The 25,584-nt window shown below is 35.0% G+C and overlaps 2 protein-coding genes across 4 annotated transcripts in view; one reads left to right on the top strand and one right to left on the bottom strand.

Annotated features, from left to right (window-relative positions):
* Positions 1 to 25,584, bottom strand: part of IMMP2L (inner mitochondrial membrane peptidase subunit 2) — a 432,115-nt gene that overhangs the window by 257,456 nt on the left and 149,075 nt on the right. The window lies entirely within an intron of this gene.
* Positions 3,188 to 5,780, top strand: LRRN3 (leucine rich repeat neuronal 3). The gene has a single exon (XM_083859971.1). The coding sequence runs from the start codon at positions 3,229 to 3,231 to the stop codon at positions 5,353 to 5,355; it is 2,127 nt and encodes a 708-aa protein (XP_083716097.1). The 5' UTR covers positions 3,188 to 3,228; the 3' UTR covers positions 5,356 to 5,780.

A 25,584-nucleotide genomic window follows, 5' to 3' on the forward strand; every position in this document is an offset into this window, starting at 1 on the left:
CAGCCTCTCTGGTGCCTAGGACACACATGAAAACTCCGTCTTGGTCCATATTTTATGTTTCACAGTGGCCAATAGCAAATTTCCAGGGAGGGACAGAAAACCAGGTTAGCTGTATTGTTATCCTTCCCCAAAATGCTTTCACAAGTACCTCTACTGAGCAGAAGTCCCTGAGCATCATAGTGGGATCAAAAGGCTGTGATATCAGCAGTAGCAGTCTGTTGAATCTCAATTAATTTACAATTCAGATAAGATTTTCAATGATCTTTTAATTACTTGAAGTATACATTTTGTATTTGTCATGCTAAGAATACATTTTTAATATACAATCCAATTGAAAATACAATAGTCAGTATGAAATGCGCTTCAAGAATATGTATCAAGAACATGACAAAAATATTGTCCCCCACATAGCCATCCTCTTTTCCCCTTACACGGGAAATTACATCTTTGCATTTGGTGTAGAATGATTTCTAGCAAGATCTTTGGTAAATGTGACAATACTCCACATAGGGATATCACCTTGCCTCCTGGTGGAAAAATTAAGAGCAAGTTGCAGGCATTAACTTTTCAACACAAACTGTTGGGAAAGATGGGACAGGAAGGGCTTGCAGGTACGATTGCCTGGCAAGAAATACTGGAGATGTAAAATCTGTGAGTGAAGTAGAAATGAAAGCCAGTACTGAGATGTTGATCATGGCAGGCAGGAAGATGGTGATTAGCTGGAGATAGGTGGAGGGATAGAAAACCCAAGGACCCAAGGATGTAGCCCCTCTCCACCCTGGCACAGTATCAGGGAAAAGGTAGATAAGAAAAGTAGTCTTTAGAGTTTAGAATATAGGATGATATGGTAATACAGTAGTTCTCATAGGCTGCGTGCAAAGTTTGTAGGTTTTGTATCTCGTGCCGGTTGGTCACTGTAAATTAGAATATTCAACACAAAAGGAGATATAATGTATTGTAGTAAGGTCCTCGCTCTCTTTCCACTCTTACCTGCCCCAGCTCTCTTAGCTCTCTTACCTCCCCTACCCCTGCTATCTCCCTTACCTCCTAGCCCCTCTCCCTCTCTCTTTGGGGCTTCCCTTCAGCCAAGGCTGGTGGCTGAAGGCCCTCTTTACCTACAACCCTTGCAATAAAACCACGTGTTTCTAGAATATCACAGGTGTGCAGAGTTCCTTGTCCCTGCCATCCAGGGATGCCCTTACAACAAACTTTTATTTTTCTGCAAGCCTCAAGTTCATCTAATTTCCCAGAACTAAGGAACAGATTATATTTTTACTAACTCAGTCAGTATGTCTTAGTGTTTTGGTATAAACTGGGCCATGTGCATAAAAACATACTACTGATCCTCAAAACAGCAGAATGTTTTCTGTATGTTTATCTCACACATTGTCTGTTCACTCTATTAATAAACTTACATGATAAAAAAAATATTAAATGTCCTTAAATGCACATAACACAAAGAACAGCCTCAAAGACTTGCCAAATGTACTTCAAATTGACCCAATGCTCATATTACTTTACAGAGTCCAACACCTTTCCTCTGAACTGATATGGAATGCATAGGTGGTCGTGGTCACTATGTCAAGTCGTCATGGGCCTGGAAAGGACACCTAAAATCCAAATGCTTCACAGTTAACTTATGCAATTCTGTCTATCTATACCAGCAACCCCTTCAAAGTTATCTATCAATGTCAATTAAGCATTGGTCTTATGGTTTGCAAACAATGTCAATGTGAATTTTAACACTAAAGACAAGGGGAGAAAGGGCATAAATGTGTATTGCACAACAGCCTTCAGACACAAAATCTGGATGAAGTTAAGTGTAAATTCTATATTTTGAAGTAAATTAAGCAGTGAATGTGTACTACTTTATATAAGAAAACACAGATTTGTATTACATGCATTGGAACAAAATATACACTCCAAGTCAGATTTATTTTACTTCACAAAAAGAAAGTACATACCAGAAATCTGGGAAGCACACATTTGATGACACAAGTGGCATTCATGCCACAAGGTTTCAGTCTTTAGTATAATTTGGGACCTGAAGGCAGTCTTGAGACTTCAGATTCTTACAGAGCTACAGAGCAAAGAAGGAATTGCTAGTGTAATTTCTTTTTCCTTATCACTCTGAAGACACTTTTTTGCTAATATTCTCCAGAGCAGAGATTATTGAAGACAGAATAATAAAGCCATTAGCCTAAATTTGCCAAGATGACAAGCTATTTATTATAAGGTACATATTTCTTTCTAAATAACACTTTAAAGAAAAGAAAAAAGTTTTCTTTCTAAACAGCAGCTACAAAAAGTATTAAAAATTACAAAACCTATGGATTTTCAGTTTCATATATATATTCTGTATAAATATCTCACATGCTTGCCTAAGAACGTCATTAGGAATGTATATTAATCCAACCATTCCATTGCCCTTTGATTATACATAAATTTTCTTTATAGTTACAAACTTTATGTAAAAAGTTAAATATTCATGCTCTGTAGGACTTTTCTCAGTGTTTACATTTTCAAAGCCAACAGAAATTAGTTTCCTTCTAGTGATAACTGAAAGAGAAAAGAAGATATTTTAAAGGAGGATAAAATATGTAGAAAAATCTCACTGATATATTTTGCTTTATACTCTGTGGAGCTTCATCTTTCTGTAGAACAATGCTCCACTGGATGTATGACAAGCTAAATTCTAAAGACATATTACTATATTAACTTAATTTATGCTATCTGGATACCACTATAATACTCCAGACACCACAGTCATTTTCTTTTCTTACTTGCAATAATTAACAGTAGAGAGCAAAAGATGGCTAAATTAATTTATAACTTTATAGTTTCTTATACTAATTATTTCCTCTTCTTGTATTTTAGGTCATCCTGTCATTCCTGCAAACACTAATCAATCATGGGATTTGAAGTTAATACTGCTAAATAAATGAATTATTTAATCTCCTATGACCATCTATACATACTTCATCTTCACAAAGCTCATCAATTTTTTGTCATCAAGGACAAAGTGACCTTTGTTTCCACAAAATGCTTCTTACTACTGGACAAGTTGGTTACAAATTTATCACTTATCCTCAGGAAGGAAGTCCTTCATGATCACCATTTGATAAATGCAAGATTGTGCATTATTAATTGACCAGGTCATACTGAATCCCAAGGCCGTAACTGTGGAATACTAAAGGGTCTGTTACTTTCCTGAACATTTGAGCTAAGATGAAGGACCTGCAACTCAAAATTAATTTACTGCTTGGTCTAGTTACCACTGCTCTACTACAAGCTGTAGGAAGAAAAACAGACTGCCCAGAGTCCTGTATATGTGAAATCAGACCATGGTTCACCCCCAGGTCTGTCTACATGGAAGCTCCAACAGTGGACTGTAATGATTTAGGCCTTTTCCATTTTCCAGCCATACTGCCTGCTGACACACAAGTTCTACTTCTACAAACTAATAATATTGAAAAAATTGAACACCCAGTAGACTTCCCAGTGAATTTAACTGGTCTAGATTTATCTCAGAACAATTTATCCTCAGTGACCAGTATTAATCTTAGAAAGATACCACAGTTGCTTTCAGTGTACCTTGAAGAAAACAAACTTACTGAACTCCCTGAAGAATGTCTCTCTGGACTCAACAATTTACAAGAGCTTTATATTAATCATAATCTGCTTTCTGTGATTGCACCAGGAGCTTTCATAGGCCTCAATAATCTTCTCAGACTTCATCTCAATTCAAATGGTCTGCAAGTGATCAACAGAAAGTGGTTTGAAGCTACTCCTAATCTTGAAATTCTCATGATTGGAGAAAACCCAATAATCAGAATTGAAGACATGAACTTCAAGCCTCTTAGCAATCTGCGCAGCCTAGTTTTAGCAGGTATAAATCTCACTGAAATACCAGATAATGCTTTGGCTGGCCTTGACAACTTAGAAAGCATTTCCTTTTATGACAACAGATTTGTTAGAGTGCCCCACATCGCTCTTCAAAAGGCTACAAATCTTAAATTTCTGGATCTAAATAAGAATCCCATTAACAGAATACGACAAGGAGATTTTAGCAATATGCTGCACCTAAAAGAGTTAGGAATTAATAACATGCCTGAACTGATTTCTATTGATAGTCTTGCTGTTGATAATTTGCCAGATTTAAGAAAAATAGAAGCAACCAATAACCCCAGATTATCATACATTCACCCCAATGCATTCTACAGACTTCCCAAGTTGGAATCACTCATGCTCAACAGCAACGCGCTGAGTGCCCTGTACCGCAGTACCGTGGAATCCCTGCCTAACCTCAAAGAAGTCAGCATACACAGCAATCCCATTAGGTGTGACTGTGTCATCCGCTGGATTAACATGAATAAAACAAACATTCGTTTCATGGAGCCGGAGTCCCTGTTCTGTGTAGACCCTCCTGAATTACAGGGTCAGAATGTGAGACAGATACACTTTCGGGAAATGATGGAAATCTGTCTTCCCCTGATAGCTCCTGAAAGTTTTCCGTCTACACTGGATTTAAAATCTGGCAGCCATATTTCTCTGCATTGCAGAGCAACAGCAGAACCAGAACCTGAAATCTACTGGATAACACCATCAGGACACAAACTCTTGCCTAATACTATCTCTGATAAGTACTACATTCATTCTGAAGGAACATTAGACATAAGTGATGTAACACAAAGAGAAAGTGGTTTATACACATGTATAGCAACAAATTTAGTTGGGGCAGACCTAAAGTCAGTCATGATTAAAGTGGACGGTTCTTTCCCTCAGGAACACAATGGGTCTTTAAATATTAAAATAAAAGACATAAAATCTAATTCTGTTTTGGTTTCATGGAAAGCAAGTTCTAAAATTCTGAAGTCCAGCATTAGATGGACAGCCTTTCCAAAAGCTGAAGACTCTCGGGCTGCACAGAGTGCTCGAATACCATCTGATATAAAGGTATATAATCTTACACATCTCAATCCATCAACTGAATACAGAATTTGTGTAGACATTCCCACTATCTATTCTCAGTATAGGAAACAATGTGTCAATGTAACTACAAAAGGACTGGACGTGGAAGTGAAAGGCTATGAAAAGAACAACATAATAGGATTCCTTACCTGCCTTGGTGGTCTTTTGGGAATCATCTCTGTGATATATCTCTACAGCTGCATCTCTCAAGATATTAACTATGGCATTGGACACAGCTATCTAAGGAATTATCTGAAGAAACAATCCTTTTCACTCAATGAGCTTTATCCTCCTGTAATCACTCTTTGGGACATGGGCAAAGAAAAAAGCACAGCAATGGAAGTAAAAGCAACTGTAATAGGTGTACCAACAAATATGTCATAAATATGTCAGTATAATTTCTGAAGTAAAAAGCACATGACTTTATTTGTGCTGAATAAAAAGGCAACAATAAAAAAAAAATTCTCTTAGGAACTAGATGCCTGGACTTTGTTGCTGCCAACAAATGGATATATATGACTCAATATAAGAGAAGAATTTAATTAACTGGCTTCTAAGGGTATTCTACCAACCAAATAAAATTAACTTCATATTCTAGAACTTTCATGGGACTTTTAAGTCTGGAATACAGTGGAAGTAGCCAAGAACATTTTCTGTATTTTTTTTTTTAATTATTATATAAAAGTAGTGGAACTGAGCAATACCTCCTCCAGTGCTGTATTACGCAAAAAATAGCCACGAGTTTTTGCAGTGAACAGATATACTAGGATTGACATATGGTGTAATGAAATGGACAAATTCTGTAGAGTAGAAACAGTGAGTATGTGAATTTTTTTTAATGAGAAAATACATTTTTGATTAAAATCAAAATACTTTTTGTCTTGTTTGTTTCTAAAGAAAACACTCCACCCTTCTGAGAGTTCTTGTCTGACAATAAACAAACACATTCCAAAGTCTGATAAAATATCTCTTTGCATATTCTCCTATTAAAATGCTAATCTGAGCACAAAGGATATTTTTTGCTGATTTTAGGTTTATATAATGTTTCTAACAGAAACGTAAATTTAGTGATAGTTTTTTAACAAATTTTATTTACTCTAAGAACATTATAAAGGCAAAAGGGATGTTGGATATGAGATCACTGAAAGCCACTTTAATTAGATTTGCGCATGGACATTGGTTAATGAATAGTTCTTTGATCCTTTTATTTTATACACTTTTATGTATCTGTGTGAAATAATTCTGTTCTTTTAGCAACATTTGAGCCTGCAGATCTCTATTTCATTATATCTGTATTACATAATTTTATTACTAGACAAAAGTAGTCTCTTCTAGAATACATGGGAGTGCTTTCCATGGCAGTACTGTGAACCACCATGCATATAAACATAACATCTTTAATCTCTATACAGAAACATATCCATGATATTAGCCATTTTCCATGACCAAAGACATTTTTAATGTCAAAAACCCCACAAAAGCAACAGATGACAAATGGAATTCTTGTGTAGCTGTATATAAAAATGGACAGCTATTCCTTCTACAGATATCCTACATAAGCCTCAAGCCCTTAGGAAGTAATAATCCACCTTGTAGCTTTAATAGAATAATGCATATATTGCATTGTTGCACAAAGACAAAAAAAAAAAAAAAGTAACAGCAGTTTTTTCAGCAAAGTAGAATCTCTTAAAAATCATTTTTAAAAAATCATAAAAAAATCCTAAAACTTAGTTGTGCTAAAGTATGCTTCTTCATAATCTCATTTACACAAAGGTTGTTTTTTTATCTATACAAGGCGTAGGGCTAAAATTGCCATGTATTTCATTAATTGGAATGTTCATTCCCTTTAATGGACGTGGAAACTGATAAGAAACTAATTTCCTCAGAAACAGAAAAATACTCACCTGTGTTTCCATTTATTTCATAGTTTTCTCTCAGGAATGTATTAATAATGCTTTAATGTATTAATGCATTAAAAACAGTACTTACTGTTTATGCAAACCAGAAAAGACTACAAATAGATTAACTTTTCTTTGGCATTTGACAGGAAACCTCATGAAATGTACCACTAATGAAAGAGAGATGGCAAACATAAGTATTTGAAATATCTGCCTAGGAAATACCCAAAATACCACCCTGAAAAAAACTTTTAAAATAATTTATATTATTTTTTTTCTATCAGCTACCAGACTGAAAGATAGTGTTTTATTCATAAAAAGATTAAGCATTTACTTTTTGGTAAAAAAATGCTGCCCTTTAAAAAATAAATTGCAATATTTCATCAGCTAACACAGCAAAATGCTATCTTATATAGGAACATTTCAGTTTCTAGTTTAGGTAAAATGCTGTGAAGTCATAACTCCTAAAAGTACTCATAAAACCCAGATAAAATATTGAAATAAAATATGCTGATTTATATCCTAAAAGAAAATTTCCATTTCCAAAATTCTCTAATAAAACTTATTCTGCTTGTATAGTCTGAAGTAGTGACCTCAAGATTAACTTAAAATAGAAATTGAGATTCTTCCCATAATCTTGTGGTGGCCAGTAAGACACAATAATCAACAATAATATAAGATATTCCTTTTTATCTGAAGCCAGAAGAGAGATTTCTGAAACAGGTTGCTATATAGTACAGAAAATAAGTTCATACACCAGAGATTTCTAGAAGAGCTGCAAGAAAAAAAACCTGAAAAGCAACACTCTGTCAGACATAAGGAAGAAAATAATAATTATTATTGAACTGAATAGAGTGGATGTGTGGCACTGGCAAGACAAGAAATTTTACATGAAAGTATACAGTAAGTATGAAAAGTTAATTATTAAAATTTCAGAAGATATTTGGAAGGACATAGCTAAACGGAATATAGGAGACAGCCATTGAACACAACCCAAAAGAGCCAAAAAAAGAGACTGAAAATTCACCTCATGCTAAAGATTAGGAAACATACTTGAAAAAATATTAACAATTGCATGCAGCTTTTATAGAAGTCAGAAACCAGATGACTAGAAATATATCCAGAGTACAAAAAAAATCATGGTATTGCCTGCTAAGTAGGAAAATAAGCCCCACATCTTTCTGGAATATAGGTTGACTTTCCAAACCTAGTGTTTTGGCAGGTCAGTTGATTGATGTACCAAATGTGTAATTTGAATATCTTTTCCTTTAATACCCTTGAAAATAATTGGACCCAATTTTCTCAGGAAAAGACTACATAGATACTCAGGGAAAATGCTAAACTACAACAAAAAAAGAGAAGGATTATCAAAACAAGAGAAAGATAATCTAAACATTCAGTAAACATGAAATTAAGACAGAGAACAAAAATTAAGCTAGATGACAAAGTTTGTGAAAATTAAAGAAAAAACCACCAAACTTCAATTCCGCATGTGACAACTACAGAAGTTAGATATTAAACAAGAGAACCGCAACTACTCATTTATATGGATAAATTCAATATATTACTGAAACTTGGCAAGCTTTGCATGATTGGAATGTTAAAATCACAATCCTAACCTGTCTAGTCAGAACTGTGCTTTGAAACTGAGACTTGAGCTATTCACTTCACCTTCAATAAAAAATCTAAAGGAGTTGCGTCCTCTTCAATGTTTCCATTGTAGGGTGGTGTGAAAATGAAGTATCAGACTATATTCCATCCATGATTAGCTGCACTTCAATATTCTGAGACAAAACGTACAAGCAACCCTTGTAAATAGCATAGGAATACAGTAAAATTAGTAACGAATAATGAAATCAGACCCTATGGTGTGTGACTGACTATGGTTATTTTTCTGGTTACATTGAGTAGTGTTTCATTTCTACAGCTGAGGTGACCAAAAGAGATAGAAGGTTAAGCCAATTGGACATTATGTTTAAAAGACTTGTTCTTTTGAACAATCAGGAGAAATTTTAAATAAAAGAATTGTACATCTACCTACTCAACTACAATATTCTCAGAGAGTTATAAAGCTGCAGGTATATTGAAGTACCTTCAAAGCAACCTTTTATTAAATCATTCCTTCCTTCAGACAAAGCTGAAAACTACAAATTAAATTCCTCTTTCAGCTAAAAAATGCTTTTTACAAATGTCTCTCACTTGCTTATCTTTCTGTCCCTCAGCTTCAATTATTTTTAGACCCTTTTTCCCAAAGCCCTTTTCTTTGCCTTGATGCAAATTCTCTGTTCCCTTCCATGTTCCCTGTGGGTTCTCTGCTTATTTCCTGCTACTATTGTTGCCAGACTGTCACATCATTTCCAACACTTCCAGTAAGGACAGATGTTTTCTGACTTATTAAAAAAATTATTAATGAAACATAGTACTTGGAGGAAAAATATTTGAATAGAGAAATACAATTATTAAAGAAAGACCTGGCATTCTTAGAGAAAAAACTAGTTGTAAAGTTGCTCAGGTAATGAGAAAAAGAGTCTCTCAAGGAAGCAAAGCAGAAATAATGTAACAATGTTCAGATGAAAATAATAATATGGGAGTTAGATAAAGCTGGAAGGGCACACAATTTGGGCAGATGGCCTAGTCCTGATCCTAAAATAGCTGATGTTCTTTTTAACATTACAGCTTAGATAAGTGGAAAACAACCCCATCTGCCTCACCCTTACGTAGCCATTGTTCATTATCCATGTTGACGACAATTTCACACTGTGCTCCAAATAGCCATAATGTTTTTGTGAATCACAGAAATACATCAAATTCAGCGCTGGTGTCTTCATCTATACACATTTCTTCCAGTTCAGACCTAGATTCTATAAAGAATGCCTTTCAGCATTCATATACTACACTTTACAGGTCAAAGAGTTTACAGTTTTGTCATTTAGCATGTAAGCACAAGTCAGATGCCTGGAGATGGCTGTTGGGAATAACTTTTGAGGGCAGAATCTTGTCATACAATTTTATTTTTTGTATGCAATTTTACTCTGTGCTGTTAATATTTATAACTTCTTTTTGTTTTGTCTTTAGCCTGAATATCAGCTAAACACAAAAATACCAGAGAAAGAGGATTAATGTCTGAAGTCTGCTTAAGACAGCTGAAACACACTTTTGACATAATGATGGAATGATTTCATAGGACACAGAAACAGATGATAAAAATCTTAAAATTTCACTTAAATGGAATAAAGGGGCTACAAATAGAGTCAGAATAATCACTTTTAATTAAATGCAAAGTGCCCATTAACTATGCAAAAAAAAAAAAACAAAAACCCAACCATTTAATCTCACTATAGTAAAGCAACAAACATATTGAATTAGAAGTAATCAGCTATATTTTTCTTTATGTACTAGGTAATAAAAGGATTAAGTTAAATTGTTACTATTGATTATAGTCTCTTAGCTTAATCTTACCTTAGCAATTAGTATAAAATGGGATATTAAAGTTTTACATAATTTATTTCATAAATGCTGTGAAGGTATTCATGATAAGTGCCTGTCCATTTTTAGCAAACTAAGTGTTATACTGAATATTCATGTGTTACATAATTTCAAAATATGAAATAATGCTTTCTCCTAAAATACCTGCTTGCACAATATAAACTATGAACACCTAAAATATATAGCACATGCCCACCACTATTCCAATTCCATTTATTCTGCAGGAATGTAAAAGGATTTCTTTACTCAGGCTAGGATGACCTGTATCCCCAGGACTTCCAGACTTTAGTTTGACAAGTTCACAATAGTACAGACAAATGTCATAACACTTATAAATGTATCATGTCCAATTCACCTTGTTGCCTTTCAGGCTATTGAAGTCCAATTAAAAATTACTTCCTTTTCTACCTTCCACAAAATTCAACTTCTCTTGTACCCTTCAAATTTCAAACCTTCACTCAGCAATCATCTACTGTTTGCTCTTCCACAAAACTACATCAGCTTCATTAATACTTCATCTTTTTCCCAGCCTCCTATGAACCAGGCTACTTCGAGAGTATCCTACTTCCTAGACTACTTCTAAAGTATTCTTTTCTAACATTTTTGTTATCATTTTGTAATTATCAATGACATGGGAGAAAAAAAAACACAAAAAACACCAACAACAGAAAAGCTGAATTGCAGTACAGATTTGAAGGCAAATTTCAAATGTAGCTAGAAGAAAATTGCAACCCTGAAAACTCTGCAGTCTATTCCCCAACCTACTTCAGCAGTTAGCGCTGCTTTAATAGTATTATGCTAACTAAAGCTCCCTTTCTCCCCCTTGGTCTTAGGAAAGCTGAATAAAATGGAGGATGACCACTACAGGTAGAGTAATCTAAAGTTATTTGTAGCTTTTGTAATATCTGGATTATTAGAAAAAGAAAACAGAAAGAGAATAATCTTATTATTCATCCAGTCTTTCAAAAGCATACAACAATTTATAAGCATATACCAATAAACACATCACACCAAAGTACATACACCAAGGATTAAACATCTCTGCAATTAACTAAAGGTATAGAACAAAAGAAACAGAAATACATTGTCAAAGGGTTGTAAATCTTTTCTCCACCACAGTGAGAGTTAGACAACTACCAGTACTTTCAGTACTACCAGTACTAGTGAAAACATTTAGGTGTATAATTTCCACTGAATTTAACAGATACTAGTCTCCAACCTGTTAAGGGAGTTTGGACATTACAAAGAATGCCCCTGGATGACCAAAAGCCTGACCATATGAACCTATCCACCTGAATGAGAGCCCTTAAGGATTTTCATCTGCACAGCTCTACTAAAGACAGTATAAATGCAATATACATCATTCATTTAATTGAAAACATTACATATATTTTTAATTAAGACAAAATGGGAAAAGAACAATATTATTTATTTAAAATGCTTAGAATAGAATATTTTGTGGAGAGCATATGTTTCAGGATTAAATAATTCAATATCCATCAAAGAAATGCTGGATAGTGTAGAAAATTAAACATCAGCAAAGAAATTTTCTATATGCTCAGATATTATCTAGCTACAAACAAAATAATAGGCCATAGAATATATTCTAAGTAACTTCATTTTAAGATACCACAAACAATATAGCTTTCCCTCGGATTCTTACTACTCCTGACCTAAAAGGTTTTCAAGAGTCTCCTCCTGATATTCATCTCTAACTATAAATTATTGTCCTACAGAATTTCTAAGGCTTCAGCTTGTCTTCTTCTTCCTTTTGTCTGCTTCATTTGAAATATTTTTTTGCTTCAATTATCTCACACATGAAAATTCTCTGTTCTTGTATGTCGTGCAACATTGTGATCCCACTACCAACATTTCTTTTTTATCATTCTAGCAAAGAACTCTACTTTTCTCTTGCCAAAATTTATATTCCACTACACTGGTTGTGTATAAATAATCTAAATGCTTCTTGCTAGAACATTTACATTAAAATGACAAACTTTATGTATAATGCCATGACTTTACGGTGAGTAGGGCTTTGCCTTAAACAAGCAAGCGAAAACTTTCTCAAAAATATTTAGAAAATTGACAAAATGTAAGAAAGAAAAAAAACCCAAAAAATAGTAAATTAGAAACCCTCTTACGTTGCTAACAAATAAAGTGCAGACCATATAAGTATTACAGGTAAAACTGAGGAAAAATGAGAAAATTTAGATACTTAAAGAGAGATAAGTGAACAGTTAAAACCAATTGTAACATAAGATGGAACAAATATGTTAGAATAAATCGGAAATGAGCTGTAAAATTGTGGCCAAAGGGGCCAAAACTGCTAAAAGAACAAGTTTGCAACATGATCAAATCAATAAATAAGAGAAAAAATAAGTTGGATGAACAAAGAGGTGCTACAAGTATGTTTAAAGACAATGAAGGAAAAAAATAGGATAGACAAAAGGTATAAGAAAGAAAAGGAACAAGAGAAGGCACTGTGTCTAACAGCCCATCCTGGAAACACAATCATTAAATATAACAGTAGAGTACTTAGTAGTCAAGCAAATTTTAAACAAAAAGGAGTGACAGTATTAAAAGAGGTTTAAAAATATTAATGATAAAGACATAAAGAAAGAGGATACCCTGATAGAGATATATATCTATATAGAGATATATATCTCTAACCCTGAAATATATATATAAAGGTTTCAAATTAAAAAAAGACTTAACAAAAATAGGGAAGGAAAAGAAGGCAGTAGCCCTATGTGCTTTGATTTGGCCAAAAATATTTAGTTCAGAAAAAAAGCTGTAAAAATACATTTTTTTAAATTTCTTTGTTGTTGGTTTCTTTTCAAAAAATATTTCAGATTATTCTGAAATAATGCTAAAGAGACAAACTTTAATTTCCACACCTTACGATCAGGTATCAAGGAAAAAGTTACAATACCGATCATAACACGAGAACAAAAATATTTATTAGAAAGTGAAAAAAAGTGCTTAAGCAATGATAAAGAGCATGTTGGGAAATTCTGGCTAATATGCAGAAGACAGTGACAGGGAGTCTCATTTGGGAGGTTTCATTAAGAAGACAATTGAAAGCTGATAACCCTGTGTTATTAAGCAAAATACTTTCATAAGGAAATCTCAGAGGGAAGGAGACACTACTGCCTCTAATTAAAGAGAGAGCTCAAGGTCCAGGAGCTGCTTAGCAGTATCAATTATAATGCCACTAATACTCAATGCAGGTTTGTGATTTTTCTTAATATTACCAGAGCCAAAGCAATACCAACTATTGTTTTTAAGAAACCTCAAAGTTCTTTAAAAATAATTAATTCTGAAGGATTAACTACAAAATCCATTTAAAGGCAACAATGAAAGACACTGGAAGGTATTTGACTTGGCTTTAAATGATGTTGAAAGCAAGTGTATTCTGCCAAAAAGAAGCCAATTGTTATTGTTAGAATAAAAGCTTGAATAAAAAGAAAAGACAAGACCAAAAGCAGAGGGAAAACAGAAAACAAAGTCAATTAAATTAAGAGGGAATACAAGAAGAATCCTGTTTAAAATTAAGTTTAAAAGGTCAAGTAAATATATTTAAGTTATATACTAAAATAATGACCAATGCAAAAGAGTCAGTCAGAATACAGTAATAGAAACCTAGGTTTTTAATAAGAATTTTTACAAAAACATTTTAAAACTCTTAGCAAACCAACTGAAAAATCAGTGAAAGCATGAAAGTAAGATTGAATAAGCCAACTAGGTGTCTCTATCTTAAACAGAGCTGATCTGCTGAATCTCTGACTGTATTTACAAGTAAAGGTGCCTTTCCAATGCAATTTGAAGAACCATACAGTGCTGTGAAGCCCTTCAAGGGTTTTCTAGCTCAGGTCCAAGTGCATTTTGACATTATTAGTTTGACAGAAAGACACACTAATATCACTCCCACGTAGACTGTATAAACAATTGTGCTAAGATACACAGCACTAGCCATGGTAGTCTGGACAATGCCACTCCACACTCAAGGGGTAGAGGTCAATGATTTGTACTGGTTTGAGACCAGTTGCATGTAGTATTCCCCACAGGATTTACTCTGGGATTTAACTTGCTTATTAATGACCTAGAGGAGGAGACAAAATCCTTATCAATCTGACAGTACTAATTTGGAAAATGAAGTCAACACATTTAACCACAGGGCTGCCTTTTAGAGGAATCTAAAATGCTGGAGAATTAGGCCAACAGGCTGACATGAAATTCAGCAAGGACATGTGTAAATTCCTGCACCTAGAGTGGACTAACACCTGAATGCCTACCAACCTGTAACTGCCTCACTGGGTAGCAGCTCTCCTGAAAATGACCTGGGGCTCCTAAGCATAGCTGGCCAACAGGATACTGGGCTGTGTTAACATGAAACTATTAGAAGATTGAGGAAAAGAATGCCCCTTCGTTCAGCACTTGTTAGACTACCTCTTCAATACTGTGTCTAATTTTGGTTCCCTACTTGCCCAGCCCCATATGAGACATTAATCAACTGCAGGAAGCTTTAGCAGGAGGTTCCCAAGATGTCAAGACCCAGAGCTCTACTCCTAAGAAGAAATTCTGAGGCAGCTGGGCTTGTTTAGCTCAACTGAAAAAAAGAAGGTTTGAGAAGAATAAGTCGCAACCTTCCCATATCTAAGAGGTGGCCGCTGAGAAGAGAGGATCAAGTTGGTTACTGAAGTGCACAGCAGGAAAATGAGTGACAAAAACTTCAAACAGAAGTTAGCAGGAAGGGGATTTACCTAGATATATGAAAAATAATTAATTATGAGGAAAAATATCTTGGGAATAGGTTGCAGAGATATGGTACACAATTATAAGCAAAATTATCTGATTAATAATTGACCCTGTTTTAAACATGGGGTTGAATACATGACTTATCTTTCAACCCAAATAATTCTTCAGAGGAAATTTATCCCTAGAGAATATACATGCAATGCAACCTCTTCAGAGAAGCAAAAAATATTTTAGCTGAAATGACTCAGGAATATCCTCTCACTTTTTTTTTTTAAATGATTACAAGAGTTCTTGAAGAGATGTTACTCTTTCAGTAGATGTTTAGGCCTCTTAAATGTCAAAATTTTAAAAATACATTGCTAATGCAGACAAATATTTCCATACTCTTTTAATATGTGGCCATACTTTATTTCAAATATATTTACTCTACATTTTTGAACAAAATCCCTATGAATTTCTTACATGCCTTTTCTCATGCTCTACCATTTTCATTATCATGCTCTTTGACATATTTAAATGGCATGATTTTGCATAAATGGAGAGCAGCAGACGGTGAAACTGAATATATGAGTTTCCTTCTTTTTTTACCAACACAGACATGAGTAACAGGCTATAACTAGCATATATTTTTCTGAAATGTAAAACATTTTGAATAAATCCATGAACATGAGAAAAAAATTCAAATTTACAGAGCCAAAGAATATTCAGAGTTGGAAAGGACCCACAAGGATCACCAAGTCCAACAAATGAGTATTGCGTGTAGGAATTGAACTTATGACCCATGATTACTGAAGTGCACAGCAGGAAAATGAGTGACGAAAACTTAAAATAGAAATTAGCGGGAAGGGGATTTACCTAGATATATTCCTAGTAACATGCTCTAACCAACCAACCTAATCTCCTTTCCAAAAAGCATGAAACTTATAAACCAGAAAATCTTTCCTTGTGTACTGTTTCAATTGTTATCAATTTTCATTAGTTTGGGGTATGGTTTTGTTCCATGCCATCACAGAATCCTTTGTGGTTTTACAATTACATCAGCCAATCCCCTCAAGACTCAGATGCATGTTGTGGGGACCTATAGACTTATGTATATTCAGGTTCTTCAGCTAGTCATGGACCTGATCTTTACTTCTAGTGGAGGGACTTTGTTTCCCCAGTCCCTATCCCAATGTCCATCCACTCCAGAAGCATGGAAAGAGGTTGTTATTGAAGACTGAGGCAAAAAAAATTGCCCCAGCCTTCTCTTCCTCTGTTGTTACCAGTTTATCAGCATTGTTTATCAGGGGGTTTACACCTTCTTTGACCTTCCTTTTCTGTTTAACATATGTGTAGAAACCTTTCCTGTTATTCTTTGTGTACCTTGTCAAGTTCAGTTCCAGCTTCCCCTTGGCCTTGCTCACCTCATCCCTACACAAACAACCTTCACCTCTGTGCTCGTCTTGGGTTACCTGTCCTTGTTTCCACTGCCCGTGGATTTGCTTCTTTGCCTTTAGTTTGACCAGCAGGTCCTCACTCAGCCATGCCAGGCTTTTGCCTTCCTTTGCCTATTTCATGCTCCTGGGCATTTCTACCTCTTGTGCTCTACGGAAGGCTTCTTCAAAGACCTGCCAGCTCTGATCTGCTCCCTTGTCCCAGAGGTCAGTCCCCCAGGGGATCCTATTCTTCTTGAAGAGCTAGAACTTTGCTTTCCTAAAGTTCAGGGCCTAACTGTACTGTATACCTGATCCATATTCCTCAGGACTACAAATTCCACCAATGCATGATCACTGCCACTCAGGCTGCCTCCAATCTTCATGTCCCCACTTAGCTCGTGTATGTTGGGGACCATCAGATGCAGGAACACATTCCCTCTGCTAGGGCTGCCTCTTACCTGGCTCAAAAAGTTATGTGGAACATGGTACCTGGACAAGTTCTGTATTCTCTCTCTTTGGAAGCAAATGAGGTGAATTTGGATAGCACTTTGGGCAATCTAATCTAGTGGAAAATAACCCTGCCGACAGGGATTGAACTATGAGACCTTTAGATATCCCTTCTGACTTGAACCATTTTATGATTCTAAGGAAAACATAAGGAAAAAAAGGGGCCACTCACATGTAAGCCAGTGGCTGGTCAGTACCTTTGCCTGGCAAAGTGTTGTACCTGATCACCACAATCTGTTTTACTAAGCTCTAGTCTTAACTATTTTCTGTGTAAGTTTGCTGTCTAATCTCTGTGTGTGTGTGTGCCAAATCTACTACAGAACCCCAGGCTGAACTGAAGCCTCTGCTGGATGAGACATTCCAGAAGGACTGCCGATCTGAGCAACCCATAGCTCTTATTGCCAGTAACTGTAAGACACTGAGACAATTCTGGGTGGAATAACTGATTGTAGAAACCCCATATGTTGCAGATGAGTCTGAATACAAGCAGTAACAAACTCTAGCCCTCATCAGTTGGCTAGCCATGCTGTTCATGTTCGTGTGCTTATACTGGTGCTGATACAGAAACTTTTCTCTCTGTGTTATCTGTGTGGTACTCCATGGTGTGTACTTCTGCCTGTGCAGGATGTATGCTTAGCCTCACCGCTGTCTGGACCCTGGGAGACAGAACCACAGTAACAACTCATTTATGCCATCAGGACAAGAGCCTCCCTGAGTCCTACAATGCAGCAAAGTTGGTATTAGCAGACTATATAGAAAAATCCTGCCAGCAACACAAAGTTCATATGATCCAGCATCTCTAATGCAATTTCTAAGGTTATCCCATCATAAAAGCATTATAAGTAACAATATCTGAGGTGATGACTGGTTTAATCCAACAATCACTATATATGTAAATAAGTGCTTTTCTAGTTCAAAAATAGCTCCTAATTAAAAATATTTCATTAGAGAACTTTCCCAGACTTATTCACATTTTTCCTCTGTAAAGCACAAAATAAACTCTCACCACAGGCAATAAGAATTGATCAGGGGTAGGCTTATTGGATCTGACGTATGCTGACAAACACTTTGACTAGTTTTGTCTAGGACTTCAAACACACTACACCACTGAAATCATTTGCTTTTTGACTACAGGCAAAAGAACTGCCTGTTACTAAAGTGAAAACCTGTGCTTCTACCTTTAAGATCCTAATAATCATTCAAATTGACAGCAACAACCTGGGTTAAAATGTCCTAAGGAACCAATTCAGGAGAGCCACGCCTTGATAAGCTTTTTTTTATAAAGCACCTGTTTTCATTTTACCTTCTGATATTATTATGCTCTTTCATTTGAAACAATAATTAAAAACATTGACTTGAGTTTGGTATCCTCTTCTCAGAAATAGCCAGTTTAGTCAGTCTGTTTGACTACTTCCATAGTCTACATCTACAGCTGATGCCCATGATCTTGACATCTCCTGTGAAAGCACTTGCCGAACAGTTACAGACAGGCTAAACTCTACCTTCATCCCTACTGCTGTTATTTTCTTACCTTCCTTCGGAAACTGAATGGAAAATATGAGAAGCAATGACTTAATTATATTTCGAGTATCCGTTTCTTAAAATCTTGAGTAATATAGGTCTCCATTAATCTTTGTTCCTCAAACTAACAAGTGATTCATGCTACAGCAGCAATAATTCATTCCTTTTGTTAAATTGTTAATGAGGGAAGAGCTTGTAATATTTAAGTCCATATTTATTCGAAACCTTTGACTTATGTAGTCTCCTCCACAGAATCTACTTTTTAATTCCACAATAAAGCATCAGATAGGTAAGTGAGAAGGAAATCTCCATTCTCTTGCAGATTCAGATTCTTCCTGGTCCATACTAGTCAGACCAGTAAGTTCAACTTATTTTATGTAATTTCATGCTAAACATGCATTCAGTTGATCACTCATTACAATGAACTTGGTGAGACACTAGCACAGGTTGGCCAGAGAGGAGGTGGGTGTCTCTTCCCTGGAAATGTTCAAGGTCAGGCTGGACAGAGCTCTCCCCTAATCTAGTTGAAGATGTGCCGGTTCATTACAGAGAGGTTAAACTAAATGTCATTTAAAGCTTCCTCAGAACCAAAACTCTTCTATATATATTTTTTTTTATATATATATATATATATATATATATGAAAGCCTGAGACTTTGATATTATAGCCAAAATAATAAAGAGTACTGATAAAATGTTTCATATTACTTTAGGAAATATCAAAGCTCTTAAAGATTTTTCATAGTTCTTAACTTATTTAAACACACAAAGTCAAAATATTTGGTAATTTTTCAAAATTTTCTTTCTATGACCTTCACTCTTCATACTTATTTCACACTTCAACTGACTTGTAGATACTGCTAAAAGAATCTCTTCCCCATTTAAGATGGTCTAGTGTCACTTTTAAAATATTTTCCTAATAAAACAGCCACTTTAATATGAACTTTATATACAAATTCTAATTGCATATAGTGTAATGAATGCCCAAGTTTCCAACCCAGTTTACAATACTGCAAAATCAATTGTTCACTGAATGACTGCTCATATCCACTCAGCATGAATTACTGCTTTATAAAGTAGATGGATATTTTTCCCTTGTGTGCAGTACAATATAGTGTATCTAGTTAAAAACAGGAGAGAGAGATTCATATTCTCTACTGCTTATTCAAATTTTGTGTACTAGATATGTCATTTTTCTAATTGTCTCAAGATGTTACACTGAACAATTCTCTCGATTTTTATGAGCTACTAGTTAGCTCATACTTGTTTTCTTCCTTTTATTTAAAGCTAAAGGATAAATTCCTGATCATTTCATAGGAGAATAAGTAACTCACAATCTCTTTTCTACTTATTACATATAAAAAATTACAGATATATATTTCCTGCAGCATACATAAATGTTATTTATAATAATCAGTAACTACTACAAACAATAGAAGTTGCAACTATGATTCCCTCATTGAGAACAACAAAATCAACAAAGATCAGCATTTAAATTATGCTTATAATAAGGACGTTCACACTTTTTAAATCTAGTAATCACTGACTTTAAGACTAGATACTAGAATAAAGTTTAGCACATATTTAGGCATGTAAGTGCCTATAAACTCAGAACTGGAAGGCTGTGGTGGCTGTATCATTTGCTCCATCAACTTCTGTTCAGAGTAGAAATCAAGCATCACAATATTCAACATGAGATAGTTAAGTGTTCAAAAGATTCTGAGTACATAAATGAACAAGCAGCATTATCGATGGAAAACCTAAATAAATAAATTTCTCATTCCTAAAAATCAGGAAATAGTGAATTTCACACACACTAAAAAACTGATGTACTTCAGCTAAAAGTGTCTTATGAACTATATGCAGCTTGGAAAAGCATTTTGGGCAATATGCAAGTATTTATTTCACATGCATTGCTAAATTCAATATTAACACTGAAAAAATAATAGCTCTTATAGTTACAGTCCATTAAGCTTCCATGCAACACCATGGGTTTGGGTTTTTTTCCTAAAAATATTAATATCATAGTGTGTCAGAAGATCTTTCTACAAGCAAGAGAAAAAGAGCAGGAAAGGTAAAAATGGCCATATTAGAAATCAAGTAGCTGTAATTACATTGAAAAATAGAGTTTTTCTTTCTAGATTAGAGAGTTTGAAAAGGTTACATGGCTTACAGTAATAACTGCTTTAATCAGTAGCCTAACCTTGATGCCTCAAAAAGCCTTACACTCTATACCACCTACAAGGATGCTACAAAAAAGGAATTAGCTTTTGAAAACTATTTCACTGAAATTTAACTCCACAAAGGTATGAATTCAGTGGTATTGGTTTAGCTATCAATATGCAAGCTAAGCAACAGACACATTAAAAAATGAAGAAGCAATTTCATGAAACTTTTTCAGACTTTGAGTTAAAATTAACTAATCCGAGGAAGATATTACTTTGAAAAGAATAAGTCTCAAGCCCAGCAGTGCTTTATAAATTTCCCTCAATCTTTTCTCTCTTGTTCTGATAAAGTGACATGCAATGGCTACACAAGAGGCTACATTAAACAGAGGTTTAGGAAAACTTCAAAATACGTATTGTCTACTATTTTCAAAATTACATAAAAGATGGTAAATTTGGCTTTTATCTTGGAAATGTGTCTTAATTATCCATCTGCATCTTTAGCATGTTATAAATTTATTTATATTTAAAAATTACTTAATTGCAGAATGACTACACAAACACTACACTTAACCATGAAATCAAATTATTACCTTTTATATAACAAGGAAAATTAATGGAATTTCTAGCCAATGTGATAAAAAAAAAATTTAATCACTTTTTAAAATAAAACCTCCTGCTAAGCAGTTTATATTAATAAATAGCACAGGCTAACCACTCCCCCCCTCCCACCACCTAGTATACATTTAATTTGTTCTTGCTTTCCTCTAAGGAATGGCATTTATGCTGTATTAAATGCATATTTATCAATTTCCCCAATGTATGGTTAAGTACACACAGACTCAGACACAGCTTCAATTTGACCAAGGAGCCACCCAGGCATAACATGACTGCAAAAGGCCACTTATTTACAGCTGCCAGTATATCTGCACTTGACAGAATTTGTCCCGGAACAGAAGGCAGGAAGAATAAGTAAATAAAGACATATTTTACACCCAAGTAGTTCTCTTCAGTATCAGTGATGCTCTGTATTCCAGAAGCTAAGAACACATGTGAAAAGAAAAAAAATAATTTATTAATTATGGAGTTTAGAATTTTGTAGCTTTTGGATGTCTCAAAGTTATCTTTGCTATTGCATTTCCAGAGGCAGCAACCAGCACAATTCCATTACTTCCTTTGTAATAATCATTATTTTTTCACACTTCTCCAGAGAACATTTTTTTCATCTACTGACCAAATGAAACAGTTGCAGTTTTTAAATCTCTTTTCTCAAGAAAATCTCTCTCTGTATTCATCATTCTACCTGACTATATGGCAATAATAAATTTAATGAATTCACTTAGGAACTCTTAGAGTAAGGCAGCTTACTACTTCTTTATTCATCTGTTACTAATGAATTTCTACATTCCATTAGTCTGACTATTCACCTTGGCTGTTTTTCTGGAGTTCTTCCATCTCCCATGATATTTTCTCATTAAAATAATTTTATATTACATATAATTTTTTTCTCTTCTTCAATAGTGTCATTCCTAAGCAGCCCAAATATTATTATAAAATAATTAATTTACATACTGAAAGTAAAAGATCTCTCAACCTTACTCATTCATTTATCTGATCTCTCCAGTCTAATCTTAGAATTACCAGCCCAGCATATGAGTACCATCTGTACAAAATCAATAGCAATAAGGCAATTTTAATGGAGCCTGTCACATTTCCTTGGGAATAATTAAGGTGTCACTTGATCTTGAGAAAGTCTTTCTGTGGCAATGAGTCTGAGATTTTTCTTAAATAATGTAAAAATTTAGATCTACTCTGTCTCTTCTGAGATAATAAAATCTGCATTATTTAATTTTTCTTCATTCAAACTGTTCTCATAATCTTTAAAATTTCCTAATTTCATATATTTGGAATATTTGTATTCATACAATTTGTGCTGGCCTGCTACCTGCATCTAGAAAAAGGCCAAATGTTTTTTTCTGCTCCAATGACAAGTCCAGTTATTTAAAGAACCTGATTGGTCCTTTAAACAATGAAGGAAGTAGATTTAGAATATCAAAAGAAGAAAAGTTTGTGAAAAACAAACAAGAAATTATGACAAAAACTATTCTGCAACAGTTACTTGAAATTAGTGCTGTGGTCATAAACTAAAACCATCACTATTGTTCTGTTCTGTAACTCCCGGCCAGAGCAATTTATAATACAAAATAATATGTGGTATTGTCATACACCAGTGCCATGACTAGAGCAATACATTTTAGAACTGTAAATTATTTGTATATCTCTTGTATTATATAGAACAGCTAAATGAGAAAAGGCATCTGATGAAGGAAATAAATCACATGTGAAATTCTCATGAGAAAACAATCTACTTGTTTCCATGATGTATTTTATAACTAAGCAGACTGTCCAATTACAGAAGCAAAAAGTGACCCCCAGTTTACAGCTGTCACATTTTGATTAAGCCAAAATATGCAAAAAATACTTTCTGTGTGTTACTAAAATTAAAATGCTGCAGAAATTGTATAGCTTAATTTCCTGGAAACTTCTCATGAATGACCTATTTTTCTTACAGGACTATGTATGGGTAGGTTAACTTAAATATAAATAAATTCAACCACTAAAATGGATGCTGCCTTAGAGAAAGAAAATCCAGATTTTTTTTTAATATAAATTTACTGGAATTTAATCACAGGATAATTTTGATTTGTAGGCACTTGTGGAGATCATACTGCTCAAATTAACTTCATAGCTTGACTGGGCTTGTCTTGGACTCACCTAGAACAACTCTAAAAAATTTATGAATTTATTGTATCATGTCTTCTTTGAATTCTTTATGTCGATTTTTTAATTCTTCAGGCTACCTTGGACCATCAATCATGGCACTTTTCTGTATTGTACCAGCCTACAAATTGATTTTTTAATATATTTATTGTTCTGAAGGAAACAATTGCAGACACATTAAACTGTCGGTCAGTCAACTAATACATTTTTCTGCACAGGGATATGAAACCTCTTTCTGTTTGAAAATACCAGAAAATTCAGAAATCAGTGCACCTTTTTTCAAAGTAAATTGCTAGTTGCTAATGTTTATAGAAAATAAAAAGGGATTTTTGACAGTGGAAGTATGACTGACACCAAAGAAGGCCTCAAGTATCAACTAGTTTTTTATCTTCTTCGTGCACTGACCTATTCTCTGTACCCTCCCCATGGGCAGCTCCATACAACATAGACTCTTTCTCTGTACCCTTTCCTAAGTCTTTCCTCTGCAGGACCAGGTGACTCCTTTCTGTCCCTAGCATGGCCTCCTAACCTTGTTTGTCCCTCATAGAGCATCTTACCCTTTCTGTCCCTCATACAACCTCCTGTCCCTTCTTCCTCACAGCACAGCCAGCAGACTCCAACCTACTGCTCTACAGCTAACTCACTCCTTTATCACACCCATAGCTGTGAGGGCAAGGCTGTTCCCACTCTTTGGTAAGTAACAGAGATGCAAGATATCAGGGGCAAGATTGCCTTCAGCACTATCTCTATCTGTCCTCCCACAGATTTTTTCTCCATGATGCTGAGAATATAAAAATATTAGAGAGCATTGACTAACTTAAAAAAAGAGCAGAGGAAATATTTATTTATTTATAAATAAAATAAAATATAAATAAAATATAAATAAAATATAAATAAAATATAAATAAAATATAAATAAATTAAAGGTCATCAAGTGCTGAAAACTAATTAACGTGGGTATTTTTATAATGAATCTCACAACACTAATTTTATCAATGATCTGGACAAGGGGATCAAGTGCACCCTCAGTAAGTTTGCAGGTGACACCAAGATGAGTGGAAGTGTTGATTTGCTGGAGAGCAGGAAGGCTCTGCAGAGGGATCTGGACTGGTTAGATCAATGGGCCAAGAACAATTGTATGAGGTACAATAAGAAGTGCTGGGTCCTTCACTCGAGTTATAATGACCTCCCACGCAGCACTACAGACTTGGGGGGGCAGATGGGTGGAAAGCAGCCCAGTGGAAAAGGATCTGGGAGTACTGTTTCTGAACATGAGCTAGCTGTGCCCAGGTGGCCAAGAAGACCAACAACATCCTGGCCTGTAGCAGAGATAGTGTGGCCAGCAGAACCAGGGCAGTGATTGTCCCCCTGTACTCAGCACTGATGGGATCACACCCCTCCAGTGCTGTGCCAAGTTCTGGGCCCCTCACTACAAGAAGGGCACTGAGGTGCTGGAGCATGTGCAGAGAAGGGCAGCAAAACTGGTGAAGGGTCTGGAGCCCAAGTCTTATGAGGAGCAGCTGAAGGTTGTTTAGCATGGAAAAAAGGAGGCTCAGGACAGACTTTACAGCTCTGAGAGGAGGTTGCAGCAATGTGGATGTTGCTCTCTTCTACCAAGCAGCAAGTGATAGGACAAGAGGAAGTGGTCTCAAGGAGAGGTTTAAATTGGACATTAGGAAAAAAATTCTTTACTGAAAGGATTGTCAAGCACTGGAACCCAGGGTGGTGGTTGAGTCACCACCTCTGAGGGTATGCAAAAGATGTGGATGTGGCACTTAAGAGTCATGATTTAGTGGTGAATTTATCAGCGCCGGGTTAATGGCTGGACTCAATGATCTGAAAGGTCATTTCCTACATATGTGATTGTATGATTCTACTATTTCAGGGAATGTTTTCTCTCTAGAAAGATATTTTAGCTAAATAGATTCAACAGTAGGTATATTCTTGATACTAAATTAGGTAACCCTTCTCAGATAATAGTAATTAATACTAAAACCAACAGAATGTTTAGGTGCTCCACTTTAGCTTCACGGGAGAAAAATCAATAGCAACAAACAAGGCAAAATTTTGGGGAGATGCTGC

Source organism: Zosterops lateralis, assembly GCF_965231275.1.
Source record: "Zosterops lateralis genome assembly, chromosome: 4".
In the NCBI taxonomy this organism is placed as follows: Eukaryota; Metazoa; Chordata; class Aves; order Passeriformes; family Zosteropidae; genus Zosterops; species Zosterops lateralis.

Excerpts from the sequence above, each read along its gene's own strand:
- LRRN3 (XM_083859971.1), top strand. The coding sequence starts at position 3,229 with ATGAAGGACCTGCAACTCAAAATTAATTTACTGCTTGGTCTAGTTACC.